The 17,407-nt window shown below is 35.5% G+C and overlaps 1 protein-coding gene across 1 annotated transcript in view; it reads right to left on the reverse strand.

Annotated features, from left to right (window-relative positions):
* LOC102031458 (dystrophin) overlaps positions 1–17,407 on the reverse strand; it is a gene marked incomplete at its 3' end in the record, with an annotated part of 438,907 nt that overhangs the window by 220,561 nt on the left and 200,939 nt on the right. Inside the window, exons 6-7 of the mRNA XM_005424869.2 lie at positions 15,885–16,057; positions 7,556–7,674 (exon numbers count right to left, since the gene is read on the reverse strand). Coding sequence (XP_005424926.1) covers positions 7,556–7,674; positions 15,885–16,057 — 292 coding nt within the window. The remainder of the gene's footprint in view (positions 1–7,555; positions 7,675–15,884; positions 16,058–17,407) is intronic.

Below are 17,407 nucleotides of genomic sequence, written 5' to 3' on the forward strand. Positions count from 1 at the left end.
TCAGTGGGAGTAGCAAAGCAAGTATAAATCATTAAGGCTTACTATCACCTATCCTATTTCAAATCCAAGATTTTAATCAAATGGCCTCAATTAACATGTTTCTATTCTAGCAGGTAAATATCTTAATCATCCTTCCATTTGTGACCCAAATAAGACTACAGAAGTCGTAAGATACTTGCAGAAGTTCTTCCCTTAAATTAGTAATCCCTTTAGCAGATCTCCAAATCACTAACAGACAAATAAGAGTATCTTCACAGTGGAATATGGGCTATGGGATTTCCAAATTCAGCAAATTCTTTACCTTAAAAACAACAAAAAATAAATTGAAGAATATTAAGATATAAAATATGGGAGATGGCTTATTAATTCTAACCAAAGTTCTCCTCTAGATTTTTTTTAGAGAATTAATCTCCAATTGTCAATCTCCCATACTCCACAACTCCTTACATGAACCATCTCTATTTTCAAAAAACCTCTTTTTAAAAAAAATCATAGATATATTTGTACATATATTATAGTTCTGAAGGTATTGATTATGGAAAATTTTTGTAGTAACTGATATTTTAAGGTCAAAGCATACTAATTTGATCTGGGTTTATTCTTAGTTTGAAGAACCTCCTACTTACAATAACTAGACCAAAGCTTCTTCTAACAGATAAATCTCACTTCAGCTGGAGTTTATTAAAAATTTAATACAGAAATTTTGTTTCCTAGGAAAATACAATGTTTTTACATACTTTTTAAATTATCACGAGACAAAATATCCAATAAAGATACATGCATTGCTATGCACCAGCAGAAACTCATCAGACTATATGCTGAACATTTACCTAAATAATCTTTCTTCTTCCTTTGTGATTTTAAGACAGGCAAAACTCATTTCATTATCTGTGTTGATGCATCAGACAAAATAATGCTGTTATAACTGATCTCTTCTCAGTTGTCTTTCATCAATGATTATTTTGAGCTATTATGTACACAGCTCCAAAGGGCTTCATCCATCAAACTACAGAGTTAAAAAAAGCAGGCTTAATTCCAGTCTAAAGCACAGACTGTGGGCATACCAAGTCCCAGCATAAAATACACATGAGAAATTTGGCAAAGAAAAAAACATTAGATTGAACCTTGAATTATATTTGAACCTTAACATTTTAACATTCTTACAGAGGAGATTTATCTAGAAAAAAAAAAAAAAAACTGAACCACAGTATTATTAGTGACAGACAGAAAACTACTCACATTGTGATGCAGCGGCAAAGAAATCTATGTGATTGCCAGAGTAGACCAACAACTACAATTTGCCAGGCTCCTGAGGCACTGTAATTATGGAATATTAACACAGGAAAACTATTTTACTGAGTTCTTTATTCCCAGGTAGCTGAAAATCCATGCCACAAGGGAGAAATTATCTGCTCAAGCAAGACCAGGGCATTACTTATAGAAGCAGCATTTAGACATAAAAAAAAGTATTTAGAATATTGCTTTTTTTTGAAGTGTCTCTATGCTTGGGGGTGCAAGGTGGTAGTGTGCTAAATCCAAAGCTTGTGAGAAGGAAAAAATTTCAAAAAATAGGGTCACAGCCCAAACACCTCTGTGTTGTTTACGGTATCTGCAACACCCAGTCTGCTTCTTCTCACCTTGGAAGAAGCTGGACAGGAGTTCTAGCTGAGAAATTACAGAAGACATTCCAGTACCTCTTCCAAAATTCTCTCAGCATCACGTGAAGAACAACAGCTGTGGTCAGTGAGGCTTATCAATTTAAATAATATTTTTACAAGTTCAGACACTGTTTTACAGAAACATGCAGTTGTATGTCTGAATTATACCATCACTAAAAATCCAAGATGAATATGGCAATCATCTGGAAATACAAGGATACTTATTCTCTGTTTATTGTACTAATACTACCCCTACTTCTATTAATAAAACATTTTATATATGTCACCACTGTTAGATTCTGCAGATATTTTAACACAGCTCTCGTTTCTATGCATTTATACTTAGCTAACATTGCTGAACTAATGCAATAGCAGCTGCAATGCAAGGTTACTACAGAGTTCTTCATAATTCCAAGTTTAGTACTTCAAACTATATTATAAACTGCACACCCTTCATAATAGAGAGTCTTACAACTTCTTTTGTAGCATATGTGCCCCACTCCAAAGTAAATCACATCTATTTTAGATTTTCCCACCAATAAGAGGAAGGGCCTATTTTATCCTTGAGTGTCTTAATGCAGAATCCTTCAAGCCATTTATTTCCATGGAAATCTGTAAAAGTTACTGATCATTGAGTCATCTCTAGTTAACTCAGTTGCTCACAGGCCAAAGAAACAGTAATAAATCTACTCACAAATATGGAAGATAAAGTGGGGTTAGATGGTGTCTAGTGAATTTACTACTTTTGTTGACTATTTCTATTTGCTTAAAGAAAAAGTAGAACTTTCACCTTAACAGTGGGTAAAGAAGAAATGCAGTTTAATCTGGAGGGTAAATATTTGTCAAAAGAAAGTACAGAGCAAAATATTAAAACAATAATATAGATCAAACTAGCAAGTATTTGGAAAATATATGTATTACAAGTTCATTCATATAAAAGTTCAGGCTTTCCACTGTTAGTTTTGAAGGTATTTCTACAGACTTGCTCTCATCCTGCAGTTCATATTTGTGCTACAAACTAAAGACAAAGCTCCTGATGTGACTTGATGGTGTGTCCAGAACCAGGGCTGAAGTTTGTGCTGACAAACAGCAAAGCAATAGTTAAAGGGTTGTGATGTTAATGCTGTGCTTTTAATTGTGAATCCTGTAGACTTTCCTCTTATTTAACCAAAACCATTCCCGGCTTTGAGAACCAAAGAGAGTCTAAAGGAAAACAATGCTTTTAGATTTTATTTTCTAACCATTGTATGATTTTTGAGCAACTGAAATTATGATTTCTAGACTTGAGAGAGCTTTTTTTAAACTATTCTCAAAACACATGATATCAAATGTAGTTCTTGTGACTTGTATGTCTCCTGCATCTAAAAAACCCAAAAATATCCCCCCCACCTTCACACTGTACTGGGCAAAAACATTGCTAAATTTTAGGGCACAATAGGAAAAAACCCAAACTTCTCATAATCCCTTGGAATAAGACATCAGCAAGGGTACTAAAAGTAACTGAAAACAAGTATTACAACTGTGTGCAACTACTGAGCAAAGACAGAGTTGATAACATCACAAACTACAGTGCTGAGAGGTTTTTCGCCTCTTCTTTGTGCTCCAGTATGGTAGAATCCATTACTGTTGAGATACAAAAGTGTAGGAAGTTAAGATCAAGCAAAAAAATTATCAAATGAAAAACTGTCTGAGTCTCATTATCACTTAATAATGGTGCAAAAAACTCATGTCATCAGTGCAAATTAAGGAAAATATATAGAAAATATGATTGGGATGGATTAAATGAGTTTGTTTTTTTTTTTTTAATCAGGCTACAAAAAGTATAAGAAACTAGATAATTACCCAAAAAGAACCACAGAACTTATATAACTTCATAGCCGATTTATTATCGGGCTAGCACAAACAAGCACAAGGATTAGGAAAGTGACAGCAAGGAAAAGTTCATTAAACCAAGAATCAGATATTCATTACTAGAAGGAAGCACACAAACACTTCTGCTGCTTCCACACTTGCACTCAGTTGTTGTAAGGGGGAAGAGGACAGCTCAGATCTGTTCCCAGATGCAGTTTCTGAGAAATCATTCCCCACTTTTCCTCAAAACATCCTTCTGCTCCAATGCAGCATGAGTATTTTATGCCAAAGTAAAACATAAATGCCATTATACAGCCAGTAACTTGTAACTGTTATGTGTTGCTAACCTCAACACGTAGCTGTTTGCCTGGCCTATTCCTTTCTTGGTTAAAATTTCTAAAGATGTTCCAGAAAAAGTGAACATCCAACAGGGAACATAAATAATGGCCTTTAGTACATTTTCTGAAGTTTGTTTGCAAAGACTGGAAGCATGTTCCTCCATAAAATCAGTACAGATAAAAAGTTTACAAAGAACCATTTAACTACTTAAAAATCTAAGCCCAGGTTGTTAGACACTCTTAAAAGATGCAGACTAGTCTTAACGGCTTGATCAATCATTTAAGCTTTAACACATGCAAATTGAAGTTACAGATATCTCTATCATTTGGTTAATTTGCTTAAGATATTTTAAGTCTTTTGCTGAAATTGTCTTAAGTCGGTTCATACCAACAAAGATGACTAATACCTTCACCATCAGTTGATAGTGAGACATAACAATAGCTTAAAATAATGAGTGTGAAACATAGGGAGTTAATAATTTCGAAGAGTATTCAGTGATTATGTTATTTATACTTGAAATACTCTAAATTCAAGAACAAAGAAAACCACCTGGACTGTTTACGCTGAAAACAATCAACCGAAATCTTTTCTAATGTAGGCAAGTCAAATTTACATCCAGAAAACCACAGTTATCAAAAAGGAGCGACAAATCAGTCAGAAATTTTCCTTAGTTGTATCAAAACTAGTGGGTTTATTTTTTATTTAAAAAAAGAGAAAAGAAAATAGCATTAAAAAATACACAAAACTGTGGTGTAAGTTTGCCATATACTAGCTTTGCCATTCAAATCTGACCAGAAATCAATATACAAACAATCTGATTTGGGCAAATAATATTTGGCAACAAATACTAGTTTGGAGCAAGCAAAGAAAAATATCTATTATCTGAAAGGATCACAGAGAGAATTACTGAGACTTTAAATATCTTACCTGCATAATCATAAATGCCTTACGACAGGAGGTCATTAAGAATTACATTGGATACTTTGGCCTGAAAAATTTGATTTGCAAACACATTTCTTTCTTTTGAATCTTTCCCCTAATATATAGGTTTTTACAACTTTCTTCTAAATAAAACCCTGTAATATCTACCAATTTCCTCTACCTGATCTTGTATTTTTTTCCTGCCATCTTTCATTCTCTACAGTATGAAAGTACAACAGATGAACACCAGATAGACATTTAAACCTACTTACATTTCATTCACTGACAGGATTCAATCAAAAAGACCACAAATATTTTGAGTTGGAAGGGACTCAGAGATCACTGAACCCAATTACCTGCTCCTTACAGGACTTCCTCAACTCTGATTAAAAAAAAAAAAAGCATTCCTAGTAGCCAGTATAAGTAAGGGCAATAGCAGGAATTATCATCTCTGCATGAATCCAAAAAACAATCCAGATACAAAAGCTTTAACTTACACAATGTAGCTTTTACAAGAAATACCTAGACATAACTTATCTCCACCACTTTGATGGCTGAAATGGAGATCAAATTCTGAATTTTTTTTTTAAAAGCTGCTCATGGGATAGACTTGAAATATCAAAAACCTTAATAATAAACTGACTGTTTCTCGTGGGACAGCCTTTAAATATCAGCTACCTCAGAAACAAGCAAACTTCATATATAACCTAGAAAAACTGTTTGGCTGAGTGCAAATATTTACTTTTCAAAACCTAATTGCTAAGATAGGATCCCCAGAGATCTGTTTCAACATATATCAATCATCAGTAATTTCAGAACACAAATAACCCCAAACCTTTTCTGACTACTACACTGGTTGAAGAAAAGTAGGCTTTTACTGAGTAGTGGCTTCCTTTATACTTAATATTTTCAAAATTGAGACAGCAGGTATTTAATGAACAAAACTAAACTTTGAAGTGTTCACAAATCACACATGTGCCATTTTGACAGGTATTAAATTACAGGAAAACAATGTTTCACCACTGCATACTCCCTTTTACTGTAACACATTAGCATTTTGCAGCCAGAGAAGAGTGTTGCTACACAATATGGTGTTAGGAGATACCTGAATACCTAATTAGGAGACTTGATAAACATACAATGTAAAATTACAGAAAGAATATTCTAAAACCTTCAAACAAGATTTCTCTCTTGCAAGCATACCAGAAATTCTGGGCTTCAATCTAGAAATAAATTTACTATCACAAACAAAACAGTTATAGTTCCTCATATCCATGCTTTCAAATAGGTACAAATCATAATTTTCCTTTGGAAATGTTTGCAGAGGGGAAAAATGAAAAAGGTGGCTAGCACTGTAAATTACAACACTGAATAGCAAATAATTACAGTAGACATTTGGAAAACCACCAATGTTTAAGAGTTTTTCAGTTGTTGGCTAAACAACTGCAAGTATCTTTGCCAAAACCAGAATAAAACGTCTAATCAGAAGTGACTCTTGCATAGAGAAAATAACTTATTCACTAATCTATTTTAAGAAGAAAGTTTAACCAATTATAGAAAACACTGTGACTGCATCGATTCAGTTGCACAACTCAGTTTTCAATTCCAATCTCATTCAGAGTTTACAAGCTCAATCCCATGCTTTAGCAAGTAGAAATCCTCTTCTTTCTCCAGTGGTTTGCCAAAACTGAGTTCTAGAAATTAAAGTGTGCACTAGGCAAGAAATTCTGTGCCATTCAACTACATATGTTTTCAACATTTTTCTGAGGGAAATACATGGGTTACAAGGTCATTAGTCAACAATTGAGACATGCCCAACTATATTTGAACATTAAGAGACTCAATTCTATCTTTAAAATAATTTTTGTATTTTGTTAAATACTATCTCCTCCAGCGAAAATCTCACCATGAGTGAGTCACTGAGAACAGCATAAACATATGGAAAAGTTCACTTATAAGTGGCTTAATAGGAGATTTCATGAAAATACAGTAAAAGTATCATTGTATGGGAAAAAAGTGACAATCACCTAACTATGTGGACACAGGTGAGCTTTATACACACACACAGATATATATATATGTATGTAAACACAATAGCTATTCCAATGGCCTTGGAGTAAAGAATGTTTTAGGAATATCCTCTGAGGGAAAATTACTAGTCTGTCAGCAAAGCAGAAACTATGTCAGAGAATTTATAGAAATGTACAAAATTCAAGTGAACGTGTGAGAAACAAGGAACCCTTAGAACATGACTGCTTAAGGATGTATAAAAGATAGTCAAGGTAAAATAGGTAATCCTATCACAGCTAAGATTAAATGACAGTTATATGAGACATCATCCTAATAAAATTGCAATATATAGAGAAATATAAGTCATATTAAAAAATATGAGTACCTGGAATTTGAATACATGTTTTGGATATACATTAAAAGTTAATTTGAACTCAAGATCTTTCCAGAAGATATAACAGCTGCAGATGTCCTAAATCTTCAAAACAGAAATCAATAGCTTTCTGAGATCCAGTTCAGTGCATGCACATTAAAATCCTGGTCCCGAAGCTAAAGAAAATTGCTTTAGAGCACATACATATAGGCAGCTTTATGCTATTGCAATAGAGCACAAAGGTAGCACTAAAAGTAAAGGATTTTTCTTCAATTTGTAATTTATCCCAAAAAATGTTAAATTCTTGTGCCAAAAAACATTCAAGTTAATTTATCATCAAATGCATAGCAAAACTGTATTTCCACTTGAAGAAAAAAAACCAAACAACATAATTTCCACTAACCTTCAGGATCAAGGAGTTTCTCTATTCCCAGGTGCTGCCTGGCTATGGAGAACGCATGGTCTAATCGTTGTACAGGTGACTGCTGAGAAGCAACAGCATTCCAATCAAACAGGTCTGGTCTAAAGCAAAAATAAGAGGAAGAATAAGTTTCTTGTTTTTTAGTCTTACATTTACTCATATATTTCTAAAGCTAAGCATCAGCATCAACTTTTTTATTCTTGTAATGAAAGATTGTGCTAATTCGCCCTGGGACTAATGAAGCTCAGTTTCTAATGGGTTTGCATTCTGTTCTCATCCATGTCCACCACAATCACATTATCCATATTTATTACACTGGCTCCTTCATTCCAGTCCCAAATAGTGCTTGGGTGGGAAAGATCAGGTGCAGTGGCCATGCAATTGGGACTGTGGCAGGACAAGCCGACCTCAGAACTGCTGAGGCCATCTGGAGGCCTTCCTCCTCTCCCCAGCTACCAGTCTTTCATTTCAATTAAAATTTCTAAGAGTACAATTGCTTCTGAGATTACCAGCTCACTGCTACAACAGATTAAAATCAGTCAACAGGTTAAAAAAAGTCATAGAGTCATAGAAACCTTAAGGTTGGGAAATACCTGTAAAAACATAGAGTTCAACTCTTACCCTTACACTACCAAGTCACAATTTATATGCTTTTAAGGAAAAGACAGAGTGACCAAAACTGAATTATAGCTCAGATGCAGTCTGGGACCTTCTATTAGCAGCTGCACTATTTGCAGTATAAATAATGTTAGTACAGCACAATCTTTGGCTTTTCATCTAAGAGTTATCCATTAGGAAATCAGAATTTGTTATCAAGCACTCTGGAGAAATAAAGTTTAATCAAATACCCTGTGATTACTGTGCATGTAATATGAAGAAAAACAACCATGCTATTGCGACTTCAATACAGTGTTCTAAATCAGGGGACATTTAAATGTATCATTTCAACTACTGATAAATCAAACATATTATTTACACAATTTAAATTTTGCAATTAATGACAGATTTACTCACATTTTTATTAGTTTTAGTAGTGAATTTTAAATAGTATCCTGAGTTATAATAAATGAAAAAATGTTCACTACATCATATCGTAATAATGTCAATAGAGTAAAGAAAAATACTCCTTTTACCTAGTAGTTGTTCTCTAGTTATGTAGCTCTGCTATCTAATTTTTTCAGAGGGGACTCATTTGCATAGTAACAACTATGTTATTCTAAGTTTTTGCTCCTCTCTGCATAGATGCTTAAATATTAGAGTTTTCTCCCTCCCACATAGGGAGAAAATACTCCAGAATAACTCCAAAATACCAATGAATTTTAATTTAATATTAAATCTGGCTGGGGACAGAGTGGAGAAGGGAGAGGAAACTTAGGTAGTAATCTCTGGGTTTACCCATGGATGGATGAAGTCTGTGATCCTACAGACTGGTTTGTGTACTAAAACACAGGCATGCAAAACACACACCATGTGCACGTAACTAATAAAAAATATTTTTGGCCATTTTCCTTTAGCTGGGAATGGAGTTACCATTGTTCACAGCAGTCTACACAATGCTATATTTTCAATATACAGATAAATAATGTTCAGAGCAAACCAGGTATTACTGAAGTCTGATCACACAAAATCAAGACCTTCTCTTTTTCCCCTCAGTCTACCTTCCCCAAACTACTGGGAGATGGATGGGCAAGAAACCTGGGACAGGTGACCCAAACCAGTAAAAGGGATATCCCATGCCACATAACTTGTTCAGCCATAAATAGCTGGGTAAAAGAAAGGAATGAGGTTGGGAGGATGTTTGTCTGGGAAGGTGTCTCCTGCTTGAAGAGTGGCTGGTACCAGTTACTGCCTTTGCATCATTTGTTTTTCCATTCTTCTTAACTCCATGTATTAAAAGAGTCTCTATTTTGACTCAAGAGTCTTCTAGCTTTTATTTTTCCTATTCCCTTCCCTGTCCTGGGGCAACAGGGAGTGAAGCAAGCAAGTGGCTGTTGGGTGCTCAGCTGCTGGCTGGGGTCAAGCCACCACACCCCTACATCTCATTCTGCAAGCACACTGATATTACTCAAATCCCTATTCCAAATTTAACACTAGGCATAGAATGCATAAGCTCATACAGCAAATTTAGCTAAGAGAACACTGTAGCAACCACAAAGTTGTGTATTTTGACTGTCTTAAAAAGCTTGGCAAGAATGTGTCACACATATACTACACAGACTAGAGTGTAAAAAGATTATTTGGAAAGAAAAGTTTTTAGGACAAAGAGAGGAAAGAAATGTTTTCAAGGGACTACCTCACCCTAATTTTTTTCTTTTTTCCTTTTTATTTTTCTGTTTTAATTTGGCTAAAAGTTCTAAGACACCTGCAATGCTGAGAGCAGCACATTATGTTCACATAATCATTTTTTGTTTGGTGATACAATATTCTATATATGGGAACATACTTTTAATCAGTCAGGACTCCACTGGGCAAGAACATGAATATTTACAATTGCTCCTTGAGGAATGTCACAATATTGTCTTATCCCTCCTGAGAAAACCTCTGTCATCATTAATAATATCTTAGATAGTCAATTTCATCCAACATTTCAGTTGTATAATCCAGGAGGATATTTTCAAGTTAACCTACCAAGACAGAATAAAATTATTATCGTGACTTCATCTCTCTAGAGGTAGGACGCTCACTATAAGATACACAGAATTTTTGTTAGTTTGTTTTTGTGGTTTTTGTCATTTTGGTTTTTTTCTTTTTAAAAACCAAACACTCCAGCACTCACAAGAGTTTGAAACAACATCACATGTTAACACCCGCATTGAATTTACATGCTGCCTGTGTAAAGAACATCCAGCATCTCTCTCCACTCATTACAGATGGCAAAAATTTGAACCCTCTGAGACATAGCCAGAAAAGAATTTGTAAGATCTAGTATGTTACTGTCAGATTTCTTATCCATTTTCTTAGTCTTGTACATAAAGCAGGCAGCACAGATTCTAAGATAGTTTGCAAGTATATGGCCACCTACTGCAACTCAGTTCTGATAAGCACCGATTTAAATAAAATAAAAACAAATTCAAAAAGCTCTCTCTACTCCAACAGCAATTTAACTTTCCAGATTTTCACTTTGTTGAAAGATTATGTAGCTATACACATTTCAGTAGCTCTATCACTAGAATAACAGTGTCATAATGTCAGCTTGAAGCAGCAGCTTCTCCGAGCTATGTGTCAGGATGTTTCACTGTGTGTATTTATGTGGCAATACTGCCATGTGTGATTGTGGGAAATAATATAGCCTAGAAGATTAATAATTGTGGTAAGTGGAAAACAGCTTTTGAAAAAGCCTGAAACAACACTAAAACTGATTTTCAAATTACAATTGTTATTAGCTTCCCAAGGAGTTTTAAATACAGGAGTGAGAAGGTATGAAATAGTAAAGGAAAGATATGAAATGGAATACTGATTCTCTGCCTTCATTTGTCCTCTCCATATTGTTCAAATAATATCAAGGCAGATGGAATTTATTCTCATATCTGCGGCTTGGGTCTTGCCTGAAAGGGAGGAAACCCATGGAAAAATAACTAAGATTTCTCACTTTTCTTCCTGAACAATACAACACATTTTCAAAGAAGTTAGAATTAAGAAGAACATGCTGAACTTTATCTAGCCATTCACTGATCAGCTCAAACAGCTCTGGTCTTAGATTAGTTTATGACACGACCATGGAGAGCCAAAATTGAAAAGATTGAAGGCTTTAATGGAGAAGTTTGCATTGTAAAAATCAAACTTTCTATTGAACATACAGTAATATTTTTTTACCAACAGTCCTTTCCTATCACTAGTAGAAATACAAACAATAAAAATTAAAAAAATAAATTTAAAAAAGGAGGAAAACAAACCTGAATCTTTTCAAAACATATTTCCAAGAAAAGTAAAGTAAAAAGAGAGACTCCCTACATCCCCTCTGACCCCCAGTTACATAACTTACAACAGAAGTAGTCCAACCAGAGTGAGAAAATTTATACCATGTATAGTATACTATATACTATGGACAAACAACTCCTGACAGAGCTGAGATTGAAGTCATGGATAAGACAAGCCACAGTTTGTGATTATTGTAGACAGAAAATAGTCATAGTTAGACCATGAAATTTATCATCTCCATTTCAATAGAAAAGCTGTGTGTTTGCTATTTTACCTGTTTATACAAAAACATCTCATGTATGTTTTCAGAACTCACAAAATTGAAAAACATCAGGAGAGAGTAACTGATACATAACCTAGTGATTTGCTAAAAAAAATATTTTTTTCATACCTCTTCATCCCATTGTTTTCACTTTTACTTTTCATGTAAACTACTGAAGAATTGTTTTTTCCTTCTGTCCGGGATCTCTTTCTGATGTCATTTTCTTTCCCTTCTCACTCTAGCACCCTGAAGCAGAAACAGCTGCAGTGAAGTGCTCATTTGTAAGGCAGTCACCTGGCCTAAGTTCAAGCATTTTAAAGAAGCAAGGAGGAAGATAATGAATGCCACCTGTTCCCACTTCAAAATCCTGATTACCAGGAACGGGGGAGAAAAGAAAAAGAGCCCCAACAAATTTGGAAAGAGGTAAATCTCTCTCTGATATCCACCTGGAGGAAAATGATTTAAAGAAGTAAATGGGCAAAGGTCTTTGTGATCTGGAGCCTTAAGAAGGAAGAGTTTCAATTGTAGAAGGCCTGACTTCTCTTCATCAGCAAAATATTTTAGTTTCTGTATATTCCTAGGGTGATGATGCCACTCCACAGCTGTTGCCTTGTATTTGTTTTCAGTTCAGTTCAGAATGTACCATTCAAGAGATCATGTGCCAAGCTTATATCCTGAAAATTCACCCTCTGGCTCACTAACGTCCCCTTGGAGATTTGGCAGGTGACCTGTGTTCCACTGCTTCTTGCACTCAGTATTGAAAGCAATTGCTAAAGTGACTAAATGTCCATGGAGACATGGCGATTACAGAGATGGAAAAATCTACCTAAAGTAACCCCTAAATAAAATGACAGAGAAAGAGGATTAGAAAAATTGGATCCAATCAAAATAGCAAGCTGAAAGCCAGGGATTGGTGGGATAGAAGGCTATGAGAAATAAAGCTTCCTACTGCTCTTCCAGCATACTATGTGGTCAGTGCTTCATGAAAGTCTCTTACTTTATCTCAATCCATTTAAGGATGTACTTAGAAAATTCATCCAGATGCAAGTTTCACATTACTGTCTGAACTTCTTTAAAAAAAAACAACACAACTACAAACCAAAACAAAAAGCCACCTGTTCATCACTGAAAACATTATATAAGAGGAATAAAAATATCACCGCCCATAAAGGAAAGGAATTGGTTTGAAAAATAGATATTATGCTACCACAAAATCTACCCTCATTTTAAGAGAGTCTAAATATTATGAAAAAATATTTGGGTAACATCACTCTTTCAGTCTTGGAGAGAATTTTTGTGTTTGGGGTTTTCTGTTGGGTTTTGGAGGTTCTTTGGTTTGTTCTTAGTTTGGTTTTTGTATCAGTCTAGGAATAGAGCTAAAATTGGGGAAAAGTGCACACACCAGGCACCAGGTCCACTGTATGAGTTAAATATCATAACTGATTTTCAAACTATAGCTATCCTTCCTTGTGACTAATTCTGCTTCCATTCCTGCCAGTGCAGAGGAATAAAGTCAGAGGATGAAAAGGCAAAAAAGAAGAGAGTATCTGGACAAAACTTTATGGAGAACAAGGACATAGACAAGAAAGAAGCAGAAGAGAACCGGAGAAATAGGGAATTCTGACCAAAAAAAAGGTAGAAACTGGAAAAATTGAACAGGGAAAACAGAGGATCTAAATTCAGAGGTGTTTGTCATCAGAGTGTTTATCATTCTATATAAGTAAATCACAAACTATTTATAAAGCACAGGATGTGTAAGACACCAGGTTTCTCTGAGAATTCATGTAAATCACTCTTGGACAACTTTTCTTCAGTGTATATTAAAACTGTCTTCTTTAGGCACTAAATCTAAGACACTCTGACACTCAAATCTCTAATGTACCTGCATCTTAGAGTGATTGAATTAGGCTCTTTACAGAAGGTTTTTTATTATTATAGGATACAGTTAGGAGCTCCCGAGCACGGAATGTCCTAGTGTGCCTATTCAATTGATTCCATCTGAAATCTTGAAGGACAATTCAGTGTTCCCACACACTAAACATGAAATGCAAAGTCAACAAAAATCAAACATCACAGGTTCATCTTAAAAATTACTGCATCAGGGCTTTGGAGGAAATGAGGAAATGAAACTCTTGCAGAGAACTTAGTGATTTAAGTCCAGAAGATGACTGGTGTGTCTTGGAGACTTGCCTCCAGGAATCTGACAGAACACTTGCCATTTCCCAGATAAGTGCAGTAACTACTGGGCAAGAGACAAGAGTTCTGTGGAGTAATTCTTCACTTCTATTGAAAATAGGCTCACTGTGCAGAAAGCTATGCGAGATTTATGGCAGCAGACAGAAGAACAGTAAAAGCAGGGTTAAGTTTTGCAGCCCTGAATTACAAAACCTGAATAAAGTGCATAAATTCCAGTAAGCAGGAAATGAATGTTCATCTGGTGAACTTTGCTCTGAACTGAACACAGCAGTGCATAAAATCTGACACAGGACACAGAAATTTGTCTAGACAATCCCAGTCTGGTTTACTGGCAGCAGCACTCCCCAGCCAGGGACTGATCCTGAATTAATTCCTCCGTTCAGACTTCTGAATAAATTCCTCTAGAGAAGGACAAAAAGGAATTTCTGATTACTGATTTCAGACACCAGATATTACATGGTCCTGCAGAGCATGCAATCTGAATATCTGAGTATCAGATACCCTAATCAGGAAACAGAGTCTGCTATTGTTTCTAGGTGGAAAGACATTGTGGAAAGATGACTGAGGGTAAAATCAGAGGCAATGGAGAAGTTATAGTCACATCCTAAGAGAGGTTACAACGCTATGGTAATTTTAGGGAAAAATACAGTTGTGGCTCCCTGGACGGAATGCAGTTGGTGTGTTTGAAACCTGTTCTGGGATGATTCCCCACAGAGTGGGAGTGTTTGTCAGTGTTTCCTGTTGTCTTGGGATTTCAAAGCCCTCCTCACCATCTTGTCTTTATTCCCAGCTGCCACATGGAGCAGCATGTGGAAACAGTCATCATCTCTGTCTGGGGAAGCCACATGTACATGACCTGCAGGGAGTGTCTGTCATCTGCTTGTCCCAGCTGCCATGGGGAACTAAGTCAAGGGGGTGACCATCTTTTTGTGAGAAAAAAACCCTCTCTTCCTGTATACTTTTTCAAAATCATTATTGCTGTTGTTTCTATGCATTTCTTATTCCATTGCTGTTTGCTTTCAATAAATTGTGATCCCAATCCAAAGTCTGCTTTTGTTCCTTTGTCAGAGAGGGCAGAGGGAAGGGAGTGGCTTATTTGGAGTTTAATTTCTGGATGTTGTTTAAAACACTATACAGTTAAAAAGTTCAACTCTCTAATAACTTGAGCAGTCAGTGGCCTTGCAGGACAGTCCTCTTTAAGAGACAAGTATATACTTAAGGCATCAGTAGTAGGAAAAAGAGGTTGGGAGGTTTATCACATTGAGAAAAGCAATCCTGCTTTAGAAGTAGCGGTGGCAAGAACTGGGTTTTTTAGATATATTAACTTGCACATCTTCCTTAAGATATGACATACACAGAACCCCCAGAGAATTCTGAATCTCTAGAGGTAGAGTTTTTGTACAGCATAGACTAGAAGAAGGCAACTTCTGAGAGAAGCTAAAAACTCAAATCAGCTGGTAGAATAACATGAAAGGTTTTGAAAACAAAGGCCAACTTCTCCAGCTGTGTCCTTGTGAGGCAAATCCATGCTTTCAATTCAACAGCTTTGAGAGGCTTTCAACTAACACCACAATTTCCCCCTCTAAATACCCACAGGAAAATCTCCTTCTCCCTCTGGGACAACCTAAAGGCTTAGTTTTGGATCTACTCCTTGCTGTTCTCAAAAGTTTCCAAGCCTGTACTCCTTGAGACTATCTTCTTAGTACACAGACTGAAATTCCAGAAAAGGATCTGAGCTGTTTATAATTGGTTGTGCTGTGAAAAGCTCTCCCTTCATGAGAGGATTTAGTAGGACACAAAACGCAGCACCCAGGTCAAAGCAAACAGTCAGTCTGAAACACCCACAGAGGAACCAGCTGAACCCCACACACAACAGACAGACTGTCCTCAAGCCCTGTACAGCCATCTGTCACAGTGAAAAGCTGCTTTTCCCACCTGTGGCTGTGGAGGAGTGCGTTGAAAGCCAATCCATCAGACCAGCTCGTGGTGAAATTGGTAACGTTGACCTGCGGGTACTTGCGAGTCGATTGACGGACCCAGCTCAGCAGAATCATCTCACTGTTTGTCTGCTGCAGCCCAGCCATGATGTTTTTCATTACATCTTTGACCTGCAATAAAAGACAGGATTTGATAAATGATTGAAGTCATTAAAAGCTGACTGTTTCTTTTCCTGAAATGAAAAACCTTCTGTTAAATAAATTCCAACCCTAAAGAAAAACTGCTAAGTAATTAAAGAACATACTTGTCTTCTCAATATGATGGCAGCAATCAATTCTGAATGCTTAAAGACACCAGCTACTGACATGCAAGAATTCATTCATCCCTGTGCCACTGGTGAAGCAGGGACAGAGAAAGCACATTTGTTAGCATCACTTGTGGTAACAGAGTTTTTTCAAACTAAGTATTTCTCTTTGTGGTTTTCTTTGATCTGGAAATACACCCTTAGTTAATTTGATACATTACAGCAAAAGTTGATAAAATGATTAATAGCATAAACTGTGCATCATGTTTTTGACTTAAAGGTGCAAAATATATTTGCACACATGCACTTGGATGAAAAGTCAATTTCATTGCATGCACTAAAGGAGTATAGCATATATTTCAATTTTATTATTTTAATGAAGTTTATATTCCTTTTTCACTAGAGAGAATTTACCAATCTACAGTTCTTATTTTACAAAAAGCCTAAAGGCTCTTATAAATATTATCCTGGAGTTTGACATAATGCAGTAGATTTTTTATTTCCTATCAATTTCTCTACTAGTTAAAGAGCACATAAAACTTCTATTAAGAATTATTTTCCTGTAAAGTAGCACCTTTTAAATAATTTCTTTCCCCATATATCTTTTAGAATAGCAGCTCTTTTAAATTATTCCCTAAGATATAATTTAACTATAAAGTTGCTTATTGCTGCTTATTCACTTAGGGAATATTGCATTTCATTATCATTTTCCCCTTGAATTGCTCTGCTGCCAGTATCAGTCAGTCAAAGAATAACATTCATGGTAGAATCTTCTTTATGATAAAGTGTGGACCACTTTGAAAATGTAAAAATTGCAAGATAATATGCAGAAGGTGTAATCTGAAAGAACAGTCAACAAAAACAATGACAATTCATTACCGTGACATTCTAGAAAAAAAACAGAGATAAAATTTCATTGCTGAGTACAGTAAATTGCTCACTAGTTTCACAGTAATTAATTCAATCATTTGATTTTGTGAAGATATTAATTACTGAAGTAACATTTTGGGTTTACATCTCAGATGCATATTGACCAACGAGTATCAGTGCCCTTAATTTTCCTTTTGAGACTTAGGTGTAAACTTTATATTATATGTTATTAATTTCTAAGATGGAAGGAGAAATTTATCCTCTAAATTTCATGGGATATGTTCCTGACTTCAGTCCTAGATTTTAATTTGCAACAATGAAAATTAATATAAATTATGTCCGATAT

This window comes from Geospiza fortis, unplaced genomic scaffold (assembly GCF_000277835.1).
Source record: "Geospiza fortis unplaced genomic scaffold, GeoFor_1.0 scaffold20, whole genome shotgun sequence".
Classification (NCBI taxonomy): Eukaryota; Metazoa; Chordata; class Aves; order Passeriformes; family Thraupidae; genus Geospiza; species Geospiza fortis.